We start from the raw sequence: 23,698 nt of genomic DNA, 5'->3' as shown, positions 1-23,698 counted from the left end.
GTCGCTCCGTGGTATAGGAATGGTGGCAGCAGACCGCTGCTATATCCTATGGGCTGCCCGGAAGATCTAGCGATCACCGGGGCAGCCCCCCGCACTTCCCCCCAGCCCTCCCCGGACTCACACGCTCGCTGCTGCCACGTGCAATAGCGGCGTCAGTGAGCAGGGAACGAGGAGCAAAGGAGCACTAACAGCGCTCGTTTGCTCCTCACCGTTGGCCCATGTAAATAGGCCTTAAGCATATAAAGGACAAGTAGAGATAGTAGATGATAAGATCAGTGAATTGAAAGGGTATGCCTACTTTTGTAACTATTAAATTGCTGCTATGCAGAGGTGTATATATATTTAAGACACTGGGGCAGCAGTCACAACTTCTATGATACTTTAGTATTCTATGGTACCCTAGTATTGCTGCTGGGGTCCAGAGAAAAGAATTAGACTGATGATATGTGTTTCTGGAAGAAGATTAAGATGAAGACACAGATTTTCTTAGGTGTCAATGTGAATGTGGTATAAGACATCCAGCAACTTTTGTTTGTGTAAAACTAAATTATTACTGCACTGGATGATACTATACAATTTACTTTACAAAATTGGCCTTACCGCACAGCCCTTTTGGCAATATCGGGGTCTGTAGCTGATACATAACCAATATAATTCTGTTTGATGTCCTCTTTCACTTGGAACACGTAGAAGGGTTTGGTGAATTCAGGGGGCTCATCCACGTCTAAGACATTAATAACAACTTCTGTGGTGCTACTTGGCCTTTGCTGCTTTGCCACTCGTAGGTCAATGGAGGGATCGGTGACTTCAATGCTCATTCTGAACTCTTTAATACTCTCATAGTTCAAAGGCTGAAATGAGAGGGACATGTTTAACATCAGTAAAGGGAAGTGATGGTCAAAGATATGGGCTGAGAGGACTTTTCCTACCTTTGTCAGGATGATTATTCCTTCATTGGTCTGTGCATTGCTTTTTATCTGAAACCATTGTTCATATTTTCCTTTCATAAAAGTGTACTTGGCAATTCTGTTCTGTGGTTCATCAATATCATCTACTGAAAGCTTTCCAACCACTTCTCCAACTCTCATATCCTCAGAGGCATTAAATGTGTACAGTTCTGTGAAATACATGGATGTAAAAGTTCATTAACATCCTAAAGAACTTTCCTTTAGGTTTTTAAAACTTTTCTTATGTGACAACTGTATATCTGTATAGGATTTGCATATAGCTGCTTACAGATCTACTGGTAGAAAAAGCATGTTGCAATGTAATGTCTGGAGTTGTGGATCCGCTGTACCGCTGCTAGCAATGACGTAAGCCACACCAGGGAGCAGAGTCTAAGGGGCCGCTGGTCTACAGCAGTGCTCACCGCAAGGCAGGATGGACTTGCTGCGGCAGTGGGGTGATCCCCAGGTCACTACCCCTTTCTTGTCTTGCTAGCAGCAACGGGCGAGGTGCAGCTGAAGACAGGTAGGCATGCAGGCTGGAACCCAGCAGGAGCCGGAATAGCAGTCACAGGCAGAAACCACAGATGGCTGGAACCAGGAACAGCAGGAATCACGGGTAGGAGTCACAGTTAGGAGTCACCGGCAGAAGTCTCGAAGAGCTGGGACCACACACTATGGAAGCATGCAGAGGCTCCAACCAGGAAGGTCAGAAGGTGCAATTTATAGTGGAGGTGATTGTTGCAACTAACCAGTTAGGGACACACTGTCCCTTTAAAATTAACTGAGCTGGCCGCGTATGCCCTGAGGTGCAGGGACGAGCATGCCGCCACAAAGGAGATCGGACAGGAGTGAAAAGACATAAGGCGCCCTGCAGGGCCGATGCAACAGCGGCGTTGGACCCCTGCATGTCCTCGGGAACCACAGTGTAGGCAAAAGCGTTGAGGCCGTGGTCCAGACCATGGGAAATTGCCACAGCCATGACACCCTGTGCACCCGCAGCACAGTGGTGCCAACCATGGTCATCTGCCAGTCTTCTGTAGCTCTTGGTCCTGCGAGATTGCCTCACTCAGAAGTTTAACCAGCCAGTGACTGAGGTAAAACTCTACTGCAGCACCACTGACTGGCTGAGTGGGTAGTTCCTGCTGGGTCATGATGACACAGAAACAAGAAGAAAACTGGAGACTGGAGGTTGACAGTGAGATGGTGAAGTTCAGTTCAGCCACCTCCAATTCTTCTGCCTGCCTCAGAGATAAAAGGTTGAAGAATAATTGCATGTTGTTGGTAGGAATTTTTTTTTCTTAAAAGCAAAAAACTTTTCTGTGGTTAGTAAGGTGGGATTATAACTAAGTTATGTAGAAAAGTTATCTATACTAGGTCAGCACTATGGGTGAACACTGAATGGATATGTTTACAATTGCTATGGCTTATGGTGTGTTTACACAGAGAGATTTATCTGACAGATTTTGGCAGCCAAAGCCATGAGTGGATTTGAAAAGAGGAGAAATCTCAGGCTTTCTTTTATGACCAATGCTCTGTTTATAGTCTGTTCCTGGCTTTGGCTTTAAAGATCTGCCAGATAAATCTGTCTGTGTAAACATAGCATTAGTTGTTACTGATTACTCTATGATGTGAAGATCCTATTTTCAATATAACTTAGATTCAAGTTATGTGTGTTTATATCTTATTGTGCTGGTCACTTTAGTATATTGGTAATGGACAACATCTTTACCTGTGCTGCCCAGACACCAACATGTTCGCAACCCCCTTATGCTGTTTTTAAATTCTATTTTGTGTAGTTGAAAAAAAAATATAATAACACAATTTGGTTTAAATAATATGCCTATTTGTCTTTGGTGTAAAAAGTCATGCAGATAGACCAAGAATATAAATCGTCATCCATGAGAATTTTGCTTAACATAATTGGCGTACACTTTTCTACTTTAGGCCACAGCCACGCAACTTTTTTTTTTTGGTTGGCCAGCCGTTTTTTGGATGGCCTGAATTTCACCCAAATAGTGGCCGTTATTTCACAACAACCGCCACTTTCAAAACAATGGCCATTATTTGCGGAATAACAGTCCTTATTTTTCGTTAAATGATGTCTGTCCAAGAAAAACATAATTTTGACAGTGTGGGAACATTGCCTCAAAGTTTTATGCATCCAAGTCGTTTAATGACACCCCAGCTTTTTGGATTAAATGTCGGGGTTTACTTACTCTTTTTGAAAGTTGGAAAGTTATCATTGATGTCACTCAAGTGGATGATGACTGTAGCCGAGCTTGAAAATCCTCCGCTAAGTCCTGGAGAATCCTTGGCTTGCACAATGACTTCATAACTAGCTTTTGTCTCTCTGTCTAGGTAAGAACTCAATGTATAGATTTCACCTATAGAAATATAGAAACCAATTTAGATGTTTACAGTATCAAAATATTGAATTACATCCCTCAAATCACTCAAAACTTTAATATGACCTTCCTATATGATATTAGGTTCACAGATAAAGGCCATGTTCACACAACGTATATTTTCGTAAAAGTGCGGCCTTTGTTGCCAATTGCAGCAACGGGCATGATTAATACAAAAATATACATTACCTGTTCCCGGCCGGGATCTCTAGCAGCGCCGCAAACAACTGACATGTCAGTTTTCTGTGGCCGCTATTCATTGAATAGCGGCCGCAGAAAACCCTGTCAGTGCTCACAATGGAGCGAGCAGCTCCGGACGCATGCTACATGGTGTGCAGTGGGGAGTTCTACTGTGGGCGCGCACGGATGTGCCTGCATCAGAACTCAGCGGCGCTAAAGATCAACCGGCCGGTATCGCAATACCGGCCGGGATGATCTTTAATGAGACTGGCCAGTCCGCGATCCGGCCGGGTCACGGAATGGCCGGCCTCATACAGCGTCTGAACATAGCCAAATGATGTACTTCTCAAATAAATAAATCCCTCTCCCACCATTATGTGTTCACTCACCTGTATTTTCATTGATTTTGAAATGTTCATATCCTTGCATGATTTTATATGTTACTTTGGCATGTCCAGCCACTGTGGGATCGTCTGGATCTACAGCAGTAATCGTGGTCACCAAGACATCTAGTATACATAAATGGAAACACTGTAATATAATAGGCTACAATGTTGCCTTGCTTATAAAACACATTTTGCATCATCTGCCACAAAAAATATCACCAGGTCATTGGTCAAGGTTTTATCTAACTGACAGAGCCTGTTTTAAGAAGAGGCAAACTTGGCAGCCGTCCAGGGACTGTTTCCCAAAGGCCTCTGATGCAGGGGCGGATTAACTTTACCATAGGCCCCGGGATTGGGGCCTGGGCCCCCCCACCCCACTGTAACTATGGCAGCACTAGCCTGGCGTTCGTAGTATAGGATAAATAATGTCATGACGTCCTGATTTGTGCAAAATTGCCATAAAAAAAAACAGATTTTTTTTGCAAATCATGGCGGAAGTGTAACCAGGAGACAGTACACCACTGAACGTATAAGTCGTTTTGGGTGGTCATGGGCCCCCCAGAAGCTTAGGGCCCCGGGCTGCCACCTGAAACACCCCTATTATAATCCACTACTGCTCTAATGTAACCTGAGAGTGAAATATGTGTAACTACACCTGGGCCACCAGAGATGCTACCATTAAGGCTTTGTATGATGGTATTATTTCAGCATTCTTCTAGCTTTATTCTGTTGTACTTTGGTGATTGGAGTACGTACCTGTAGCAGACATCTCCGGGACTGATGCATTGTAAGACTCTTGTGTAAAAACAGGAGCATTGTCATTTATATCAATGAGTCTAATTGTAAACATCGCAGACGGCTCTATAGTTTTCCCGGCTTTTGTATCTACAAGCACAGCTGACAAGGTATACTGTGCTCTCTCCTCCCGATCCAGCCTCTCATAGCCGTAGATGTCTCCTGTGTTTTTTTTAACTTTGAAGAGTGTGTCAGCAAACTCTCCCTGCAGTATGTACTGTGCATCCTTGTTTAGCTTAGTGGATTTAAGCTGAAAATCAAAACAAAATAGATTACTAAACATTCATTATTAAAATAAAAAGGTTGATTTATTCTTATATTGGCGCATAAACGTGGTCTCCTTTCAGTCTCCATGGGAGATGCACTTCCATGCCTTCATTTAATTCTTCTCCCCAATATTACCCTCTCGTCTACGTCAGTGATGTCCTAGAGGGCTGCCTACTTGGCGGTGTCATCCTTTTTAACTTGTTGAACCTGTAGTAGGGCCTAGCATTACAGGAACAGTCCACAAACTATTCCTCCACAAAAAGGGCAGTAACATTCTGTAACACATAAATCTGCAAGGTACTGGCTACTTGAGATGCAGCTCTCTTATAGATGTAGCTCTCTAAACTTACTGTTACGAGGAAGGTGTAGCTCTATAAACTACTAGAACTCTAACAAGGCATTCCTTTGGTTGTGGCTAATGTTTCCTGGATATTTACTTCTTACTCTGCTGGGGTTTTGTGGCTCCATGTGTAGCTAAGGGGTTTCTTGAGTCCTAGACCAGAGAAGGGGGAGTCAGGCTTCTCCCAACACCTCCTCACATGAGTGATCTAGACTGGATTTCCTTCCTCTGGCCTTGAGAAATGTTAGATAGTCAGGAGACCTCCTATTTTCCAAAGTCATGTTTTTAATATACTGTAATTACACTTCTTCTTGCACTTTTACCACAAAATGACCATTAGATGGCAGCCCCTCAAACCAACACACATATATATTCGCTTGTACGAACCTGCTGTTGGTTTCTTTTTACAGGATTAACATGTGATAGTCAGGTACATTGCGAAAAGTGCAAACACAAGGAAATACATGACATAAGTGTGTAAAATTTGGGGGCAACTCATCCAACAACCACAAGGCAACATAAAAAAACAAGTCTTCCCTGCGTTACACATGTAGTTGGAAGGTTCTCCCCATGTTATTGTAAGTTTACGTCACCCCCCCCATTCCTAATCAATAACATAATGATAGGTTGCCTGGCATCTTAGGAAAGTGGGCATAATATATACAGAATTGGTCAGTCTAAAGCCCCTATTACACAGGGAGATGCAGAGGAGCAAACGTGCTGTCAGTGCTTGTTTGTTTTGTTTGTTTGATCACTAGATCGTCTGCACAGCCTATAGTAGATAGCTGTGGTCTGCTGCCGCCGCTCCTATTCATCGGTGCGGTGGCAGCAGATCATTGCTATTTTAGGCATTTGTCTTTCAACATGTTGAAAGACAACGACAGACAATGATCAACTGACATCATTCATGTCGCGTGCTCGTTGTCTTCTACTACACAAGACGATTATTGGCTGTAACGGCCGATATAGTCCGAATATGGACGATATTCATTAAAATAAGGAAATAGAAATGAAGTCCAAGTAGATTGTGTGGATGTCATTTCTCTACAGTGCCAAGCAATTTTTTTTTTTTAATCCATTTGTTAAAGGTAGAAATGTCCATATTTTATTTTTAGTGTGCAAGATATAGGTTATTGTGCTGAATTTTCAGTTTCTGATACTCTTGTGTATGATGAAACCTTGTATAGTATGAGTGTCCAATGAAAAAGCCTGCTATTTCGACAAACTTAGTATATTGTATACTAACTTCTAAATATAGAATACTACTGGTTGGATATGAATAGATCTTAGCTCATATTGGATCCAGGTTGTTTATTTGATTATTTACCATATGATATATCACTGCCTCTATTTTCTTACCCTTCCTATTAAATATGGAATATTTGTTTGCTCTTCAAGCGTAGTAATCTCATTCCACACCCACTCTCTCTTCACACGGTGCTTGATCTCGATGTATTGACTCTCTCGGTGTTCGGTGCCTTTAGTACTCAAGACCACATGACAGAAGATGTTAATGATAACCAGCTGATGAAGCAATAGTAACTTCATCATGGCTGGATCTTCAGCAGCCTGTAAAGGAGACAAAGTGGTTATTTACATGTATATCAAGCAGAATCATCATCCTGCAGTAGGTTGTCCTCCGTAACTATTCATTTTGAGGAGAGGCTGGCTGTATAAGGCATTGGAGGGATATCAGCACATCATGATGCCTATACACACCAGTATGAATGTCTCAGGTGATAACCAGAGTATGGTTGGGGAGATCAGGTGAGCACATCTAGCTGAGACTTCCAGTAGTGTCCTTATAACAAGTAGAATTGCAATGAAAGGTGCCTTATGAAAGGTGTCTTATCTATAGATAAGACAATGTCTTTGTATTAGCTGATGCTCAGAGCTCAGCTACCCCCCTCCCCCCGTTAAACATCAGCTGCACAGGCCACAGAGCATGACTAAAAACCTCTATTGTTCATGTGAATAGGATCTGCTCCAAACTATTGTCCCTATATCCAGGGGTTTGTTGTATAGCGTAAAAAGAATCAAGGTGATAAATTTACTTTAGGGTGAGCTGCAAAATCACAAAAAACTACACCCAAACTGGGGACAAGAGCGGTGCTGTTTTTAGAGGAAAGTGGCCATGTTTTCACAATTTATTTTTTTCATTCAAATCATCTGGTGTCAGAAAGTTATGTAGATTTGTAATTTACTTCTTTTCAAAAGTCTCAAGTCTTCCCATAGTTGTCAGCTGCTGTATGTCCTGCAAGAAGTGATGTATTCTTTCCAGTCTGATACAGTGTCCTGTGCTTACACCATTGTCTGTGACAGGAACTGTCTAGAGAAGTTGCAAATCCTCATGGGAAACCTCTCCTGCTCTCCAAACTGGAAAGAATATCACTTCCTGTAAGATATACAGCAGTTGATAAGTACTGAAAGACTGAGAAATTTTTTATAGAAGTAAATCAAAAAGGCACTTTCTGGTACCAGTTGATTTTAAAGTTTTTTTTTTTTTTTTTTGCGAACTACCTCTTTATCAGCGCAGTTTCTATTTTTGATGACACCATGCCTTGTAGTACAGTGCAATCCATGGAATACTCAGGATATAAAACAAGAGTGACTTTTAGGGAAGGATCTGGTTGTACTTGTAGATTGCAGAATACAAAATAGCATAAAAAGCCATTCACCTGGTACTAGCCAGCAGGGTGTTGTGATGTAATAAAGGATGCATAGACCTACAGCACAATTCTGCAATCTGAATTACAAGTAGGGCATGTATTCCCCATTATAACACCCAAATTAAATACAGCTCTCAGGTCAGACTCTTCAAAAAATGTTGTCACCAGACCCACTAAACTAATACAGACTAGATCCCCTACAGCAATACAGATCTTCTCTGATATGGGCAACAGAATTCTATAGTTTCATCAGCAGATTTTACCTAGCTGGGCATCCAAGCAGGGCATCCAGGAAAGCTGGGTATCAAAACATGGTCAGGCCATAATAAAGAAATGAATAGAGTTTTCTTAATATGACATATAGCCCAGCCTGAGGCTTTCTAAAGCTCCCGTGCCCTTTATGCAAAATCTGTAACTTTATAGCTTTCATAGAGGGCGATCATACAGCTTGCCTTAAAGGGGTTATCCAGTGCTACAAAAACATGACCACTTTCTTCCAGAGACAACATGACTCTTGTCTGCAGTTTAGGTGTGGTTTGCAATTGAAGGGAATCTGTCAGCACCTGGGATGGTCCCGAGGTGCTGACAGTGCATTGAAGGTGTATGTCCCTTAATGTATGTGGTACCTTTCTTTTAGCATTCGATGCAGTAGTTAAATCCTATTCTTTCCCGTAACTTGTAGTGGTGGGTTGTTCGTGACGCATGCCTCGCCACCACTTTCTCCTCCCTGTTTGCTGCCTGGCCTCCTGCTTCTTGATGACGTTACGGGAAAGAATGAGATAAAACTACTGCACCGAATGCTAAAAGAAAGGTACCACATACATTAAGGGACATACACTAGAGATGAGCAAATTTGCCGAAGTTTGGGTTCGTATTAACCTGAACAATCGGCTTCTGATTCCCGCTGTCTGCAGCCTCCGTGAACAGGGTGGATACAGCCTTACGGACCACCCGGAAAACTGGGATACAGACATTGGCATAGGCTGTATCCCAGTTTTCCAGGCGGTCCTTATGCTGTATCCACCCTGTTTACGGAGGCTGCAGACAGCGGGAATCAGAAGCCGATATAGAGGCAGGATAGGAGTAACTTAATAAAGAGGCTAGTCTGCCATTTAGGAATATGGGGAAATTTTGATGATAATACTGGTGCTGTAATATCAAGCTTCCATAGAATCAAATTTCTGAGAAAAAAACTGGATAGAATTTTTAGCAATCTGACTTATATGGTGGCAACCCAATTTTAGGGAAATTAGTGGAAACACAACAATATATCTGCTATCTATTGTGAGTACATAGAGTAGAATTGATTTACCTTTGTGAGAATTCCCTGCAGAGTATTTACAAAAATAACGGTGGAGGCGGCCATGAAATTTTTGTTGAAAGACATTTCATTTACAATTCCCAGCGGAGGCTATTAAGCTGAATAAACCTGACTGGTTCATAATAAACCCATCTTCATAAAACGGAAAGTATTGGCTTCTGGATTTTTCCACACAAGGTTAATGGAAGGTTAAACATGCTCTAATATTGACCGCTTATTGCAGTCAATGGGAAAAATTGGTGCGGTTTTATTAGTGGTATTACTGTGCGCCAAGACTAACCAGACAATTAATAAATCTGCCATTTCCAGAGGTGAGATCTAGGATTCTCCATTTCTAAAGCTCTATAAAAGAGAGACTTTTTTTTTCTCTAGACTGATGGATTTATTTTTTTGGTACTCAGGATTTCTTGAATTTCCCAGGAGTATTTTACAGAAAATAAAGATAATATTTGTGATATTTATTCAATCTGGCAGTAATCCTTTTCTTTCCTCTGAGAATATTTATAATATGCAATTTCTCATTGTGGCTCCATTATTTTATTCCTAAAAAATTCAGCATTGAGGAATGTTAATAATATCCTCAAAAGGGAAAATAAATACAGCTGGCTTTAAATTGTCTAGCGGGATTGTTTAACATCGAAGTAAATATAGGAACTGAAGGACATTTAATATAAGTGTCACTATATCTTGCGCTGGAAATAATGATTCCCAATTCAGAAGGGTTACTATATCTGGCATTGTAAGAGAGTCATTATCACTGTCATGTCACTAAAAAAATATCTGTGCAGTTCACAAGTATTTCTATACCTGGTGTTTAAAATGAAGCTTTGCAGTTCAGTGTGACAATATCTGGCAATAAGAAAGAGTATTTCCAGTGCTTGAGTGTTAATACAAACTACAGAGACTCCTTTCTAATGCCAGATATAGTATACCTATATTTAGAATTAAAAAGGATATGTTTCCATTTCTTTTCAAGGCGAAAAACAACAGTTTTTTTCATAATGATGGCCGTTAATACCGATCGTGATCATTATTTACAGCTGTCGTAAAGTAACAGCTGTAATGTCACCTAAAAAGACATTGTAGGAACATAGCCCAAGAGTCTTACAATATCTGACACGGGAAAAAAGTCTTTACAGTTCAGTGTTGTGACTATATTTGACACTGGAAGAGAATCTTTACAGTTCATTAGTTTTTCTATACCTAGCACTGGAAATGAGTCCTTACTGTAGGGTGACAATGCCTGGCATTGGAAATGAGTTTTTACGAGTTTTTACAGTAGTGTAACTATCTCTGTCATTGCAAAGGAATATTTGCAATTCAGTAGTAAGACTATTTTTGACATGAGAAGTAGTTATAATGCCACGTCAGAAAATTTGTAATTTATTGGAAAGTGTGACAACATACTAAAAACAAATGTGGTTTCTGGGCAGCATATGCCTATTAGAGTATCAGACATATAGGGGGAGATTTATCAAAGGGTGTAAAATTTAGGCTGGTGCAAACTGCCCACAGCAACCAATCACAGCTCAGCTTTCCTTTCAGCACTGCCTAAAGCTGAGCGGTGATTGGTTGCAGTGGGTAGTTTGCACCAGTCTAAATTTTACACCCTTTGATAAATCTCCCCCATAGAGTATCAGACTCTGCCAGGCTTGGACTGGCCCACAGGGGAACAGGGGAATTCCCCGGTGGGCCCTACCCCTTGGTGGGCCCCTGAGCAGGAGGTGGGCCTCCCTGTCTAGCAGCTCCAGGACGACATATCCAGCACATACCTTTCACCCAGTCACTCATTGCCTCTATGGAGTAACCTGGGGTTTCATAATATTATATAATGGCAGGGAGTGATTAGGGTGACAGGCAGCAGCATGTAGCATGCAGATTTAGGGCAGCCCCTCTCCTCTCCCTTGGGACTCTCCACCACCTCCTCCTCTCAGGCTACCCCCATCTGCTCTATATGCTGCTGCTGGCAGTTGGGACACCGGAGGAGAGGAGGGAGTGGAGCTGCAGCCTGCACAGTGGAGCTGCAAATCTGACATCATGTGAGCTGTACCCGGTGCTTTCCTGTAACAGAGGTAAATCTGTGTGTGGATATAAAGTATGTATATTATGTGAGTCTGTGTGTATGGTGCATGTGTGTATTATATATGCATATATGTAATGTGCATTTTTTTAGATGTGCGTATAGTGCGCGTACTATGTATGCATATAGGTAATGTGCATTTCTTTATCTGTGTATGAGGGGTGTATGCATTGTGCATATTTGTATGTAATATGTATGTACACGTTTTGTGCACACCCCTAAAACTCCCCATCCCAAACTTGAACCAGCAGGTGTCAATGAAGCAGGGAGGGAAGAGAGGGGAGACTTTCTATCTTTTAGCTATTAGGTTGGAGAAGCCTCTTTGCCTATTTGTACCAGAGAATAAAAACATTTTCTATTTAAAACCCGTCCCGTACTTATCAGCTGCTGTATGTCCTGCAGGCAGTGGTATATTCTTTCCAGTCTGATACAGTGCTTTATGCTGCCACCTCTGTACATGTCAGGAACTTACTCTGGAAAGTTCCTGACATGGACAGAGGTGGCAGCAGAGATCACTGTGTCAGACTGTAAAGAATACACCACTGCCTGCAGGACATACAGCAGCTAAGTAATGAAAGACTGCAGATTTTTTTTTTGTATAGAAATAAATTACAAATAATTGAAACTTTTTTTTGCTGGAGTACCACTTTAATACTGTGAACTATTTTATTTTTAAACAATCTCTTTTGTACAGTCAGTGTCTCCAGTGATCAACTAATCGGGTGATTACAGATTTCCTATGAAAGCCTGGGAAGTGTAGTTTTACATGCCAGCCATACTGCTTGTCTGTACTCTCCAGGTAGGGATCCCCTCCTTCCCTATTCATCTCAACAGCTTTATTAATTATACTCTTCGGCAGCCCTTCAAACATACAATTACATCAGATTGTCAGCAGTCTCCTTCATGTTAACAAATCTGCTGTATATAACCATATACTGGTGGATTCTAAACTGAGTGACAGGAAAGGCTGTGAATTGTAATGTATAGACATTTCTGTGAACCACAAGTGTCCCTCCAAAAAGTTGGGAGGTATGGAGGAAGGGCTGACTACAAAGCATTATGGGGAAGCTTGATGCCATGTGTTTTCAGTCATCATCATCATCATCATAAACTTTTCAGCAATGGAGCAGCTTTATCAACCTGCCAGAGATTCGCCTATAGCAACCAATCACAGCTCACCTTTCATATCTTAACAAGCTCTTATTAAATGAAAGCAGAGCTCTGATTGGTTGCTATGGGCAGGTTAGACTGTCTAAGTTGCACATGGCAACCAATCCCAGTTCAGCTTTTATTTTACCAAAGTAATTTGAGAAACGAAAGCTCAGCAGTGATTGGTTGCTATGGGCCATATGAAACCATATTATTTAGTGATCTTAGTGTGGCCTAACCATAAGCTGTTTGCTTGGTTACAAGTGTGTTTAGTGACATCTGCAGTAAAGCTCATTACCAGTAATTAATGGGTTAATGCTTTAGATGTGTTTACCTGCAGTTACCATGGTAACCGTGCACTGTGATGACAAGCGCTTATGTCATAAAGAAGGTTCCATAAAGCAATGCACCGCGCCCTGATCAGTGCCATCTTGGATGCGCCAGAGGACCTTGAGCTTGTATACTTTACTGCCCCCTACCCTTGATGGAATTTGGAGGTTCTAGCAGGGGAAAAGGGGTGGTCTGCTTTAGACTACCCCTTCATCGAGTCGTCACCTTCTTGAGAAGTGGACCTGGATCTGTGAGGGAGAAGAGCTACAGCCACCTAGCCATCAATAAGGTGATATTGCAGCCAGATTTCTCTCACATCCAGATTATATTTATAGTATGGTATTACCCTCTAAGCCCAGGGGAGGGGCAGCTCTCCAGCCATGGCTCCCTTGAGGTTTCCCTCACAGGGGTTTTTTCCTCGCCTGAGTGCTGGATGGTGACTCTTTGTGAGTCGGGGGTCTGCCATTTTCAGTGTCATGTAATTTTAAATAAAATTGGGACCCATTGACACCTGATTTCATTGTGTCGTGTCTTTATTTTGCGTTCCTTGTAGTAATTTATTATGCTTGGGAGTTGGGGATCCATCACATATTGCAGAGTCATAAAGCTGGACATCTGCCTGCTACACAGATCTATCACCTGCACAATCAGGGCAAGTAGGATGGAGCAGTGGATAGTAGAACTCTTGAAGAAAAAACATGCATCGCAATGTTTATACCTACATCTGCAAGGTGTGTCAAAAGTTTTTTTCAAGTGACAGGGTCACACCAATCATAGCATATCATAGCAACATGGACACCAACACAAATATACATCATATATACACAACCCGGTGGCTCTTGTGTGTGTAGGCATTATCAGGGACAAGGGAAAGTATTGCACCCCCACACACATACATCCAGATGTGGCCTAGGTACCTGCCCCCCCCCTAAAATCCACCGGATAGACGATATCAAGCTGATTGGTAGGGGTCCCAGTGGTCACGAAATTGTGGGGAACATGTTCCCCTCAAATAAACAGTGGGGACGGTGCTCCAATAATTCTCTATGGGTCTTGTTATCCCTTATCCTGTAAATAACTTTGGGAGAGGGGTATGTTCTCATGTACTATATGGCCGGATTCAGACTAGGCATTTTTCAGAAATATGGCATTTTTGCGGGTCAAAAACGCTGTGACCAGATGTTAGCTCATAGTCAGTGGAGAATGGAGTGGCAATACCCATGGGACATTTTTCTGTTATGTTTTTTTTTTTTTGTGTGAAATCGTAGCAGGGACATCGACCCGGACCAGGCAGATAAAAGACGACTTCTTCAAAAGATGAAAGCGGAACCAGCCAAAAATGTAACATAAAAACGCACGTATGCCGCAGAATGTGATTAGGACACAAACATGCGCGGCATGAAAATGTATTTAATAAAAAAACAATTGGAAGCGCTATGGCCTTTTAAACATGAGGAGTAAAAAAACGAAAGCACAAAAATTGTCTCAGTCCTTAAGGGGGTTAAGGAAGCGCTACGAGGGCACGGGCTCGAGTAAGTATACTTTTGTTATTATGTTCCCAAACACCCCTGCCTGCCTGAGATTTGTTACTTTCATGGGACTTTTCCTGGTCACAGAGTGACTGACAAGTTACTAGCAGTGAACTGGCATTGATGGTCATATACACAATGCAAACTCATGCGAACTCGCTATAGTAAAGTGAAGGTTTGGCGCTGGTTATATCTGGTATATGAAGGGTGGGCCCCTGGAATTAAATTCCCTGATGGGTCCAAGGTACCCCAGTCCGACACTGGACTCTGCTGTTCCTGACATCAGGTAAGGGGGAAGACAACCTGGAAGCAGTCACGCCACATCATGCTTCATATCAAGCTCTGGTTCACTTCTGAGTTTCCCTCTAATCACTTCCCGACTAACTTGCAGCAACCTCCATCTGGGTGGCTCCATTGTAAGTTTAAAGGGCCACTGGACAGATATAAATGACAACAGGAAAGTGAAATACCATGTATACTGTATAATATAATACCATGTACATACAGTATAAGAGACTGCCTGACATGATCCCAGAATCCAGCAGCCTCAGCATAGTAAGCGGTGATTGCTATTACTGCTCAGGGTTTGAGAAGCAAAACGAGCAATGACAGCAATCACTGCTCTCTCTCCAGAGGCTGCTGGACACCAGGATTGTGTTGGGCAGCCTCATTCCCCTGAGTACTGTATATAATATACAGTACAAGGGGCCTGGAAAAAGAGGGTGGGGCCCAAACAGTGGCAAAGCTACCATAGAGGCAGGGTGGGCAGTTGCTATGGGGCCTGTGCAGAAAGGGGGCCCAGGGGAGAAGGTAAGAGTGTGTGTCCTTCTGCCTAACCCCTTATGTACTGCAGTGTGTAAGTGACCCAATGTTTACTTACATGCTGCAACACAAAAAAAGGTTAACAAGCAGAAGACAGAAATCTCTGCCTCACTGCTCTGATAACCTCTGACCTCTGTTCTCCAGCTGGCAATCAAGTAGGAAAATGTGCAGAGCTCCATGCAGAGGTCAGGGGTTATCAGTGCACCACCAGTAAAGCACAGAACATATACTGTATATATATCTATATGCGTAGTGCCTTGTGTTGTGCATAGGGGAGGGGATTAAAAAAACAGAAAAAAACATCCTGTAAACATAGCCAAAGACAGTGAACTTTCATAATCTTCCATATGATTATGTTTTAGTTTTTGTAGACAGAACTCATCTTTTAGCACAGTACGGTAACATCATTAGTTTTTCTTTCCTATGTTCTCATCCACCAAGTAATTATTAGGCCCACAAAAGATCAAGATAGCAGAGGGTATATAAGCAAATTAGTTCATTTCAGCTATGAGATGTGGCCCATTGTTAAAGGGCTTTCAAATACAGCGGAGGAGGCAGCAGTCTGAAGATACAGTGGCTGGATGGGAGAGCTGGAGAACAGGATGCTGGATCACAGTAGCAGTGCACTAGGTAAGTATGCATTGCTGTGTGATCTGGAAACTGACAGAAGGGATATATTCATATGTGTGCCATATGTTTGCTTTTGTCATTATTATTAACACAGGGAAATGTGTGTCTTATAACAATAACTTTTAAAGCTTGCTCTAAAGACATGATCAGCTGAGGATCAGGCATGTTCTCGGACCTCTGCTGATTGCTTTTACTTTTACACAGGCCGATTTTTGGCCGCAAGAAACTCTCCTGGCCGATAATTGGCCCAAGTAAGAGGCCCTTAAGGTTGCACACAAACCTAGGGCTAGCCATATTCATAAGATCAAGTGTACTGCATACAATAACCTCTTAGACTTGCTGTGTACAGAAGTAAATCTGATTTTGTGCCTTAAAAACGAATGGTTTGTCAAATGTTGGCCACCTCCATTAATTGTGTGATTCATGAGTCAGCAGCCTATTGACGTTTACAGATTGAAGTCACCAAATTGTCCCCAAATAATGCGATGCGTCCAAATTATCGAAGATAATACCTAAGCTAAGTCTCAGCAGAAGGTGGCCATTGCATTAATGAGAAGATTGGTTTCTCCCAGAGAGGGTTCATACACAAACCTGGGGAAGAAAGACAAGTGGACTTATTTCATTAAAGATTCTATGATAAACAATCAATATATTTTTATTAATGAAGCACTTTCTATGGACCAGGGCTTCAGTTGGGCTCTGATGAAAGCGTGAAACCACTTTACTCTAGACCAGCCCTTAAAATAGTTCAGTCATCTCAGTTACTAAAATTTGTCAGATTTTCATCATGCTTTGTAAGTCTGTGCTTTGACATAGTACAAGTGGCTAGACCTTTAAAGGTAAAGGTTGATCTAATTACATGCTACAAAAAACCCCACAATGTTCAGTTCTTTAATAAAAATGTGCTAAAAGGTCAACAAAGCATAAGAAAAGCATTGTGATTTTATGAGTTCTTCTTCCAGTAATGGGCTGTTTTATATAGAATAGTAAAACAATGGGTGTCTAAAATACAAAGAGAATGTGCACTACCTCCCGATGAGTGTTGGTGATACCCCCACTGTTGGGGGTAACTGGAAAGGTGAAAGTATGTCTTTTGAGCTGTGGTTTCCTGACGTTGTTCTGTAAGATATGAAGAGAGTGGGAAGAGAGCTGGCAGGATTTCAGCTCTCTATAATTATGCTAAGTGAAATTTTCCTATGAGCATTAGGTAATCCAGGACGTTTTCTTCAGTGTGACTGCTAATTTCAACAGCAAAGATAATTCTCTGAAGAAATTATTCTCTCTCAGCTATTATACAGTCTGTGCTTAATAGGATTCACCTTTTAATTACTGTTCTGAACCTGAAATGTTAAATATGATGTGGAGTTATCAATCAATTCAGCAAACTGCCAAGTGGCTACAGCTTCAACATAGAGAGGCGGCTTTTAATAGTCTGACGGCAGAAGCGTGTTTAATAGAGAAGCACTTGCCTAGTAAAAAGAGCTTTGCTTTTAAATTATTACAACCTAATACAAGGATTCCTACAAAAATGGAACCAAACAGATATATCTGCAGAAACATGGCGTCCCCTTTTTGAGTTTTCTACCAGGCTCTCTCTCCTTTGTGTAAGTCCTCTCCAGACCCCTTTAAAAAGCCCTTTATTTATAGTTTAGAATGCAGTACTATATGTTAATGGACAAGGGTTATTAAAGTAGATGCCTACTTCTTAGGCAGGTTCCTATTTATTTGTATGCCCGAAAAGTCAGATACCGGTAAGGCATGGCAAAACCCAACGACACTGAGGGCTGAAACATTGCCACTTCTGTGGCTACTGCAGATATTTTTTATTTCCATATAGGATTGATTATTGTCTCATTGGAACTGGCATGCATCAAGCTGATGGGCAAAGTATGGTAGTTTCTACTCGTACATTCTATTAAGAATAATCTGATCACATCTATCATCTATAACCTGTGGAAAAACCTGGCAGAAAATCCCCCTGCAGTATCTCCACAGGGAAAATTAAAGGGAATCTATCATCTGCAATTCACTTCCAGGCAATGTTCCCACTACGTATATACAACAGCCGTTCTTTTTATAAAAAGTATAGTATGTGAACATAACCCCAAATTGTGGACATGTAGTGTCCTGGTATGGGTGGTCCACTAAGTTTTTTTCCTCCTGGGTAGGTTTCTCATTCTTTTCTACCACTTCGTGTAGGAGCACAAAGGGTTTACTGGTGGGAGGTCTTTTGTCAGTAGTGGTATGGAGGGACTAAGACAACTCCAGAAACATACTCCAGTGTTCTAAACCCACAGGAGGGGTACCCATTCTCTAGGGTACACCTTATCAACCCCAGGGATCCTTCTCCTATATTATTAGGACAGTACCCAAGCAAGGAACTGATCCCCACTAAGACAAAGAGCAAGCAAGCTGAAGTATCTTAATGAAGAACTTACAGCTCTCCTGGGAGGTCTTGGGAAGTCTGCTACACCCAATAGTAAAGGCCTGGGGCTCGTTTTACCCAACCTGATACTGTATGGGCTCTGTCCTATTTTTGTGTCACTGCACCTGCACCTTTACTTTCCACTTGGACTACCCCTTTTTCAAGTGTAGTGCCCGTGTGTCCGGGGTATGTGTGTGTGTATGTCATACCACTCTTGGCATTATGACAAGTGCCCGGAAATACCCCCACTCAGCACCCTGGGCCACAGCAGACACTTTTAGATAGCTGCTAGGATAAGTAGAAGCTTGTTATGTTTTATATATCTGTCTGAGTATCCAGGACGTAGAAGATTTCTATACCTAGTGTTAAATCAAGTTTATTGGTTGTATTTGTAGTGCAATACTGGTCCTCCAGAATAAGAGCGTCTCACTTTTTGTGACTGCTCTTTAGTCAAGAAGCCAAGAGAGTTCTCAACAAGTAATAGTATAATAGAGTAACTGATCACTGAATGCCAGGAAAGGACCACAAAGCATCCAGGTATTATGAAATTCGGCAGCTGAGGTGGTTGTTGCCTGAGATGGTTTATTCTATAATGTTGGAGAAGCACAATAAAAGTCTTAGAAATGGAATTGTGGGGCTGCAGTAAGGGGAGACAATGACGGTAGGCCTTTGTCAGATGGAACGGCATGACGTGAAAGTGGAAAAATAAGTAAAAATTGCAAGGAGAGTTTTGTGGATAAGGATAAACAGACAAGCAGTTTGTGTACAATCCATTTTGTGCTGCAATAGTCAAGGTGGAAAATGAATAGGGCAGGATATAAGGATGTAATTCAATCAGCTATGTCATTTGTTAGTAATAAAGTGACCATCCCTTGTTGAATCCCTCACTATATTAATATCCTAAGATATCTGATCTTGTAATTATATTTTCTAAATTACTTGCTATCACATTTCATCTCCTGTTCAACATACTGTTATCTGTGCGGTCTTTTTAATAAGATGCAAATGAAAGGTGTGGAATATGTAGATTAATTAAAATAAAGCCTAAAAGCTAATTAAAAGGACAATCAGAGGGGGTCTGGTGCTTTGATTAAGATTCATGTAGTTTAGATATGGGACTGGGAGTAAACATTTTATAATTCACATTATCATTGCCTATTTTCATTCATTTGCATCTTATTAAAGTGGGTTAAGTGCTGCTTCCTAATCATTAATTATATGTTTAGAGAGGCACAAAAGTCATCTTCCTATAACAAATCAAAAGAGGACTGACAATTGACCTGTTATTGGGAAATTCAGTACTCTTTTCCACGTTAAGGCCCAGTTCTGAGCAAAAACGTCGGAATCCCTGCAGTGTCTGAAAGGGAGGAAATGTTAATTCTTTGAGCGGAGAGAGGAAGAAGCGGAGGTGCACGTGCCCTCCCATTCAGACACTGCAGGACACTGAGCAAGGCGGGATTTCGCCGTTTTTTGCTGTCCCAGGTCTGTATTTACTTCTGAACCCTGACCTAGCTTCATTTGTCATTTAGAATGCCAATAGTAGTTGTCCTACCAGAAAAACTGCTGTCATTGTGCCCTGTTAAAGGGGTTATCCAGCGCTACAAAAACATGGCCACTTTCCCCCTACTGTTGTCTCCAGTTTGGGTGGGGTTTTGAAACTCAGTTCCATTGAAGTAAATGGAGTTTAATTGCAAACCACACCTGAACTGGAGACAACAGTAGGGGGAAAGTGTCCATGTTTTTGTAGCACTGGATAACCCCTTTAAGGTATAAGAAAATCACAGAGGGACACTCCTATTGAGCCAAAGCTGAGAGCCACTAACAAGCAGTGGACTTGTGCCATCCATGTATTTGATTAAATGACCCCTATGCAACAGCCCTGTATCTGCAGGGGAAATTATCAGCTAATTATCTTTTTGCTAGGGGGTCTTAGGACTTTATAAAAGGGTTGTCCATAATGACACTTCCTTGAAAGAATGTATATCACAAACATTTCTGATATGGCATATCTAAATGGGATGCCATACATGTTTGATAAGTGTAGCTTTTGAATTGGATTTGGTGGCAGTCAGTCTAGATTCAGGTGTATCTATGCTCTTTGGCCCCATGGTCCTATTTTTGCTTCATAAGAGTCGAGGATATTCACCATGGGCCCCCCAAGCCCAGTTGGCTTCACCAACCAGGTTTGATTAGTACTGATATATACAATACTCAACACAGTCATTGGAATAGGTGACTCACTGCACATAAAGCTTGTATGCGTATATATAGAGATGGAACCATTCAGTTCTCCGCAGTTTCTATATAAATAGTAGAGTTATGATGTATTCAAGAAAGAGAAGAACAAAGCCTGAATTATGGTGAAAACAGCATGGACAAATCCATGTTTTATAGTCTTCTTTGTGGCAGCTTAATGCATTTTATGCCACACGATAACCTAAAACCAGCGTAAATAGCTAAGCCGAGGCTAATGCCTGTAGGTATGGCCAAATTCTGACCCCTCTGTCTTCGATCCCGAGAAGCAATAAAAGTTGTCTCTACTATAAGCGGTTGCTAGACAACAGCACAGAAAACCAGGATAAATGGTTATTTGTACATGGAAGGAAAACTAAAAGCAAGCCTAATTTTATCAGTTGGAAAACAAATGCTTAATGTAACCGCAAAGCTATTTTCTAAAAGGACAGCTGCTTTAAGTGATTGCAGGTTTGCATTACTTTATGAATATTATTATTTGCACAAGTGCAATGGGAAATAAACTAGACAGCCATTCTAAATCACTTGAATAAGCACAACAAGACTAATCTCTGCCAACCCATGAATCAATTAGTGGACGCAATTTCGGATAAAAGCACGCACCTATCGGAATATTATACGAGGGGACCAGTATGGTTTGTAAGCCATACAACTAATTTTATGGGATCTCACAATGCCATCTGTCTCTGGAGACAGATGCTCACACATACTATTAGAGGGCTGCTGCATAATGAGGTCAGTCCAAATTATATCCTCAGTTACTCTGTATGCACATCATATACTGCAGCAGGTGCTCATCTCTTTAAACAGTTTCCAGTATTCCAGTATTTGGCACAAAAAATGTGTTTTTGCTAATACACCCCCCCCCCCTAAAAATACATTCCTTACATCTTATGCAAATCCATACTTTAAACATATATGTAGTACAAATGTGTAATATGGCACCCATAGATTCTATCGGCCTATATTGTACCATCACTGCATGTCATACTATGAATTTATTCTTCTCATAGAGGCACCATATGGCAATACAATGCCTAGGGGTCTGTAATATGAATCCATAAGGGCTACATGTGCCTCTGCAATGGTTCTGTGCAACTGGAGACAACAGTAGGGGGAAAAGTGGCCATGTTTTTGTAGCGCTGGATAACCCCTTTGAGTAAGGCACAAGGGTGTAGCAGATAGAGTTAAATCTAGATCAGTGTGGGTGCGGTGGGGGGGGGGGGGATAGTGTAGACTGTCAGTAAATGCTGGGGGTTGTAGTTGTAGGGTTGTTGCACTAGGTGCATTGTATACTGGATGCTTTGTGACTGGGATATGTAGTTCTGTGGAGGCTCAGAGTTCAGAAGTGGGCCTAAAACAGCACTAATATATAACAAATATATATTATATAACCCTAAGCCCTAGCCTAATTGACACAAGCTTAATGGTTATTTTGAAACATGGTTTTAGGAGTTAAAGTTTTCTAAAGGCAAATACACCACATACCTCCCCTTTTTATGGAGATAAATCTCTGAGATGAAGATATGGAGATAATCTCTGTCCCCTCAATTTATCCAAACATTCTCTGCCTGGTTACAATAAAAGGGATACTATCAGCAGGTTAGACTAATCTTACCTGTTGATAGCTACCTTTTGCGCAGAGGGCACTGAGGATGAAGATTAGTCTCTTACCTTTATCCTCAGCAGAGTTTTGATGCAGTTTGTAGTTCAATTCAGGGTCTAGTAAGACCGTTGGAGCATTGGGGGTGGGGCAGAACACCAATCTGGCTCACCCCCAGCTGACACACACACACCTTCATCCTCGGTGCCCTGTTACCAATAGGGAGCTATCAGCAGTTAGATTGGTCTAACCTGCTGATAGTTTCCCCTTAAACTCAGATCTCATAACTCATGCTGCAAGCTTCCTTCTGAATTAAGGTTAAATAGTCTTGATAATCCTGGAGAAATCAGAATAGCAGGAGGAAGATGTGGTAACAGTGGGCTGATGCCTAGTACTTTGTGCAGAAAATTATCTTGTCACAGGTCACAGCATGTGGCACTGTAATGTAGCAGCCACGTGGATGTTTCATTACAGTGCCGTGAAGATTTAAACACTTTCCCGCTCGCGGCATTGTATTGATACATCAATCTAAACGGCAATAGACTCCACTGCAAAGTTAACCCCTCCGTAACTTCTGTGTTTTACAGAACGTTTGAATAGGCCCTAAGGGCCCTATTACACCAAAAGATTATCTGACAGATTTTTTTGAGCCAAAGCCAGGAATGGACTATAAACAGAGATCAGGTAATAAAGGAAAGACTGAAATTTCTCCTCTTTTCAAATCCATTCCTGGCTTTAGCTTTAAAAAAAAATTGTCAGATAATCTGTAGGTGTAATAGGGCCCTAAGTATGTCTATATCTTTTCAAATAGTGGAATAATCAGTCACATCAAAACATCAATTATAATATAACGGGCTAATGTTTGTCAAGGTATTTAGCTTATATATATTGCCTGGGGCATTACTTCTATTAACCCCTTCCTGACCCATGACAAACACTTATGGCATGGGTCAGGTGGGGTCAAGTCGGTAATATGACTGCAGCGCCTGACATTTAACTACTTAGATGCTGCAATCAACAGACAACTTATAGATTTGCCTGGACACAGGGAGCTGTGTATTAATTACTATCTCAGTAGGTGGTGCTGCAGAATATATTGAACAACCAGGGTATATTTACACAGTGCAGATAAGCTGAGTTTTTTGCCAAAACCAAAATCAGAAAATCTACTTAGCTTTTAGGGCAGGGATGGGGAACCTTCCTCTCTCCAGTTGCTGCAAAACTACAATTCCGATCATGCCTGGACAGCCTCAGCAAAAGCTTTAGAAAAAACAAAGGGCGACAGCGCTCCATGGCGAGGATCAGAAGGGCAAGGTGAAAAAGGGATAGGGGTGCACGGCAACCCTCACCTGATGTGGTTGTGCAAAGGGAGGCACAACACTCTGCAGCGTATATATCAAGGACCGCAGCCACTCCCGATATCCAACAGGAAACAATGATGCAAACAACCTCCAACTCCAGACTACACGGATTATGGGGCGCAGGTCCAACTTGAGATCGAGGCACAGTGAGTAATAAAAATATACTTTATTGTATTGTGGAGACTCAACGCGTTTCGGAACCGCAC

At 41.7% G+C, this 23,698-nt stretch overlaps 1 protein-coding gene across 2 annotated transcripts in view; it reads right to left on the bottom strand.

Moving 5' to 3' along the window:
• Nucleotides 1–23,698, bottom strand: part of CDH5 (cadherin 5) — a 42,917-nt gene that overhangs the window by 5,775 nt on the left and 13,444 nt on the right. For both annotated transcript variants that reach the window (XM_069966029.1, XM_069966030.1), the window contains exons 2-7: nt 6,680–6,889; nt 4,675–4,963; nt 3,922–4,041; nt 3,164–3,331; nt 930–1,117; nt 601–851 (exon numbers count right to left, since the gene is read on the bottom strand). In XM_069966029.1, the coding sequence (XP_069822130.1) occupies nt 601–851; nt 930–1,117; nt 3,164–3,331; nt 3,922–4,041; nt 4,675–4,963; nt 6,680–6,871 (1,208 nt within the window). In that variant the 5' untranslated portion in view covers nt 6,872–6,889. The remainder of the gene's footprint in view (nt 1–600; nt 852–929; nt 1,118–3,163; nt 3,332–3,921; nt 4,042–4,674; nt 4,964–6,679; nt 6,890–23,698) is intronic.

The sequence above is a fragment of the Dendropsophus ebraccatus genome, chromosome 4, assembly GCF_027789765.1.
Source record: "Dendropsophus ebraccatus isolate aDenEbr1 chromosome 4, aDenEbr1.pat, whole genome shotgun sequence".
Lineage (NCBI taxonomy): Eukaryota > Metazoa > Chordata > Amphibia > Anura > Hylidae > Dendropsophus > Dendropsophus ebraccatus.
This window is presented reverse-complemented; position numbering and strand designations above follow the sequence as displayed.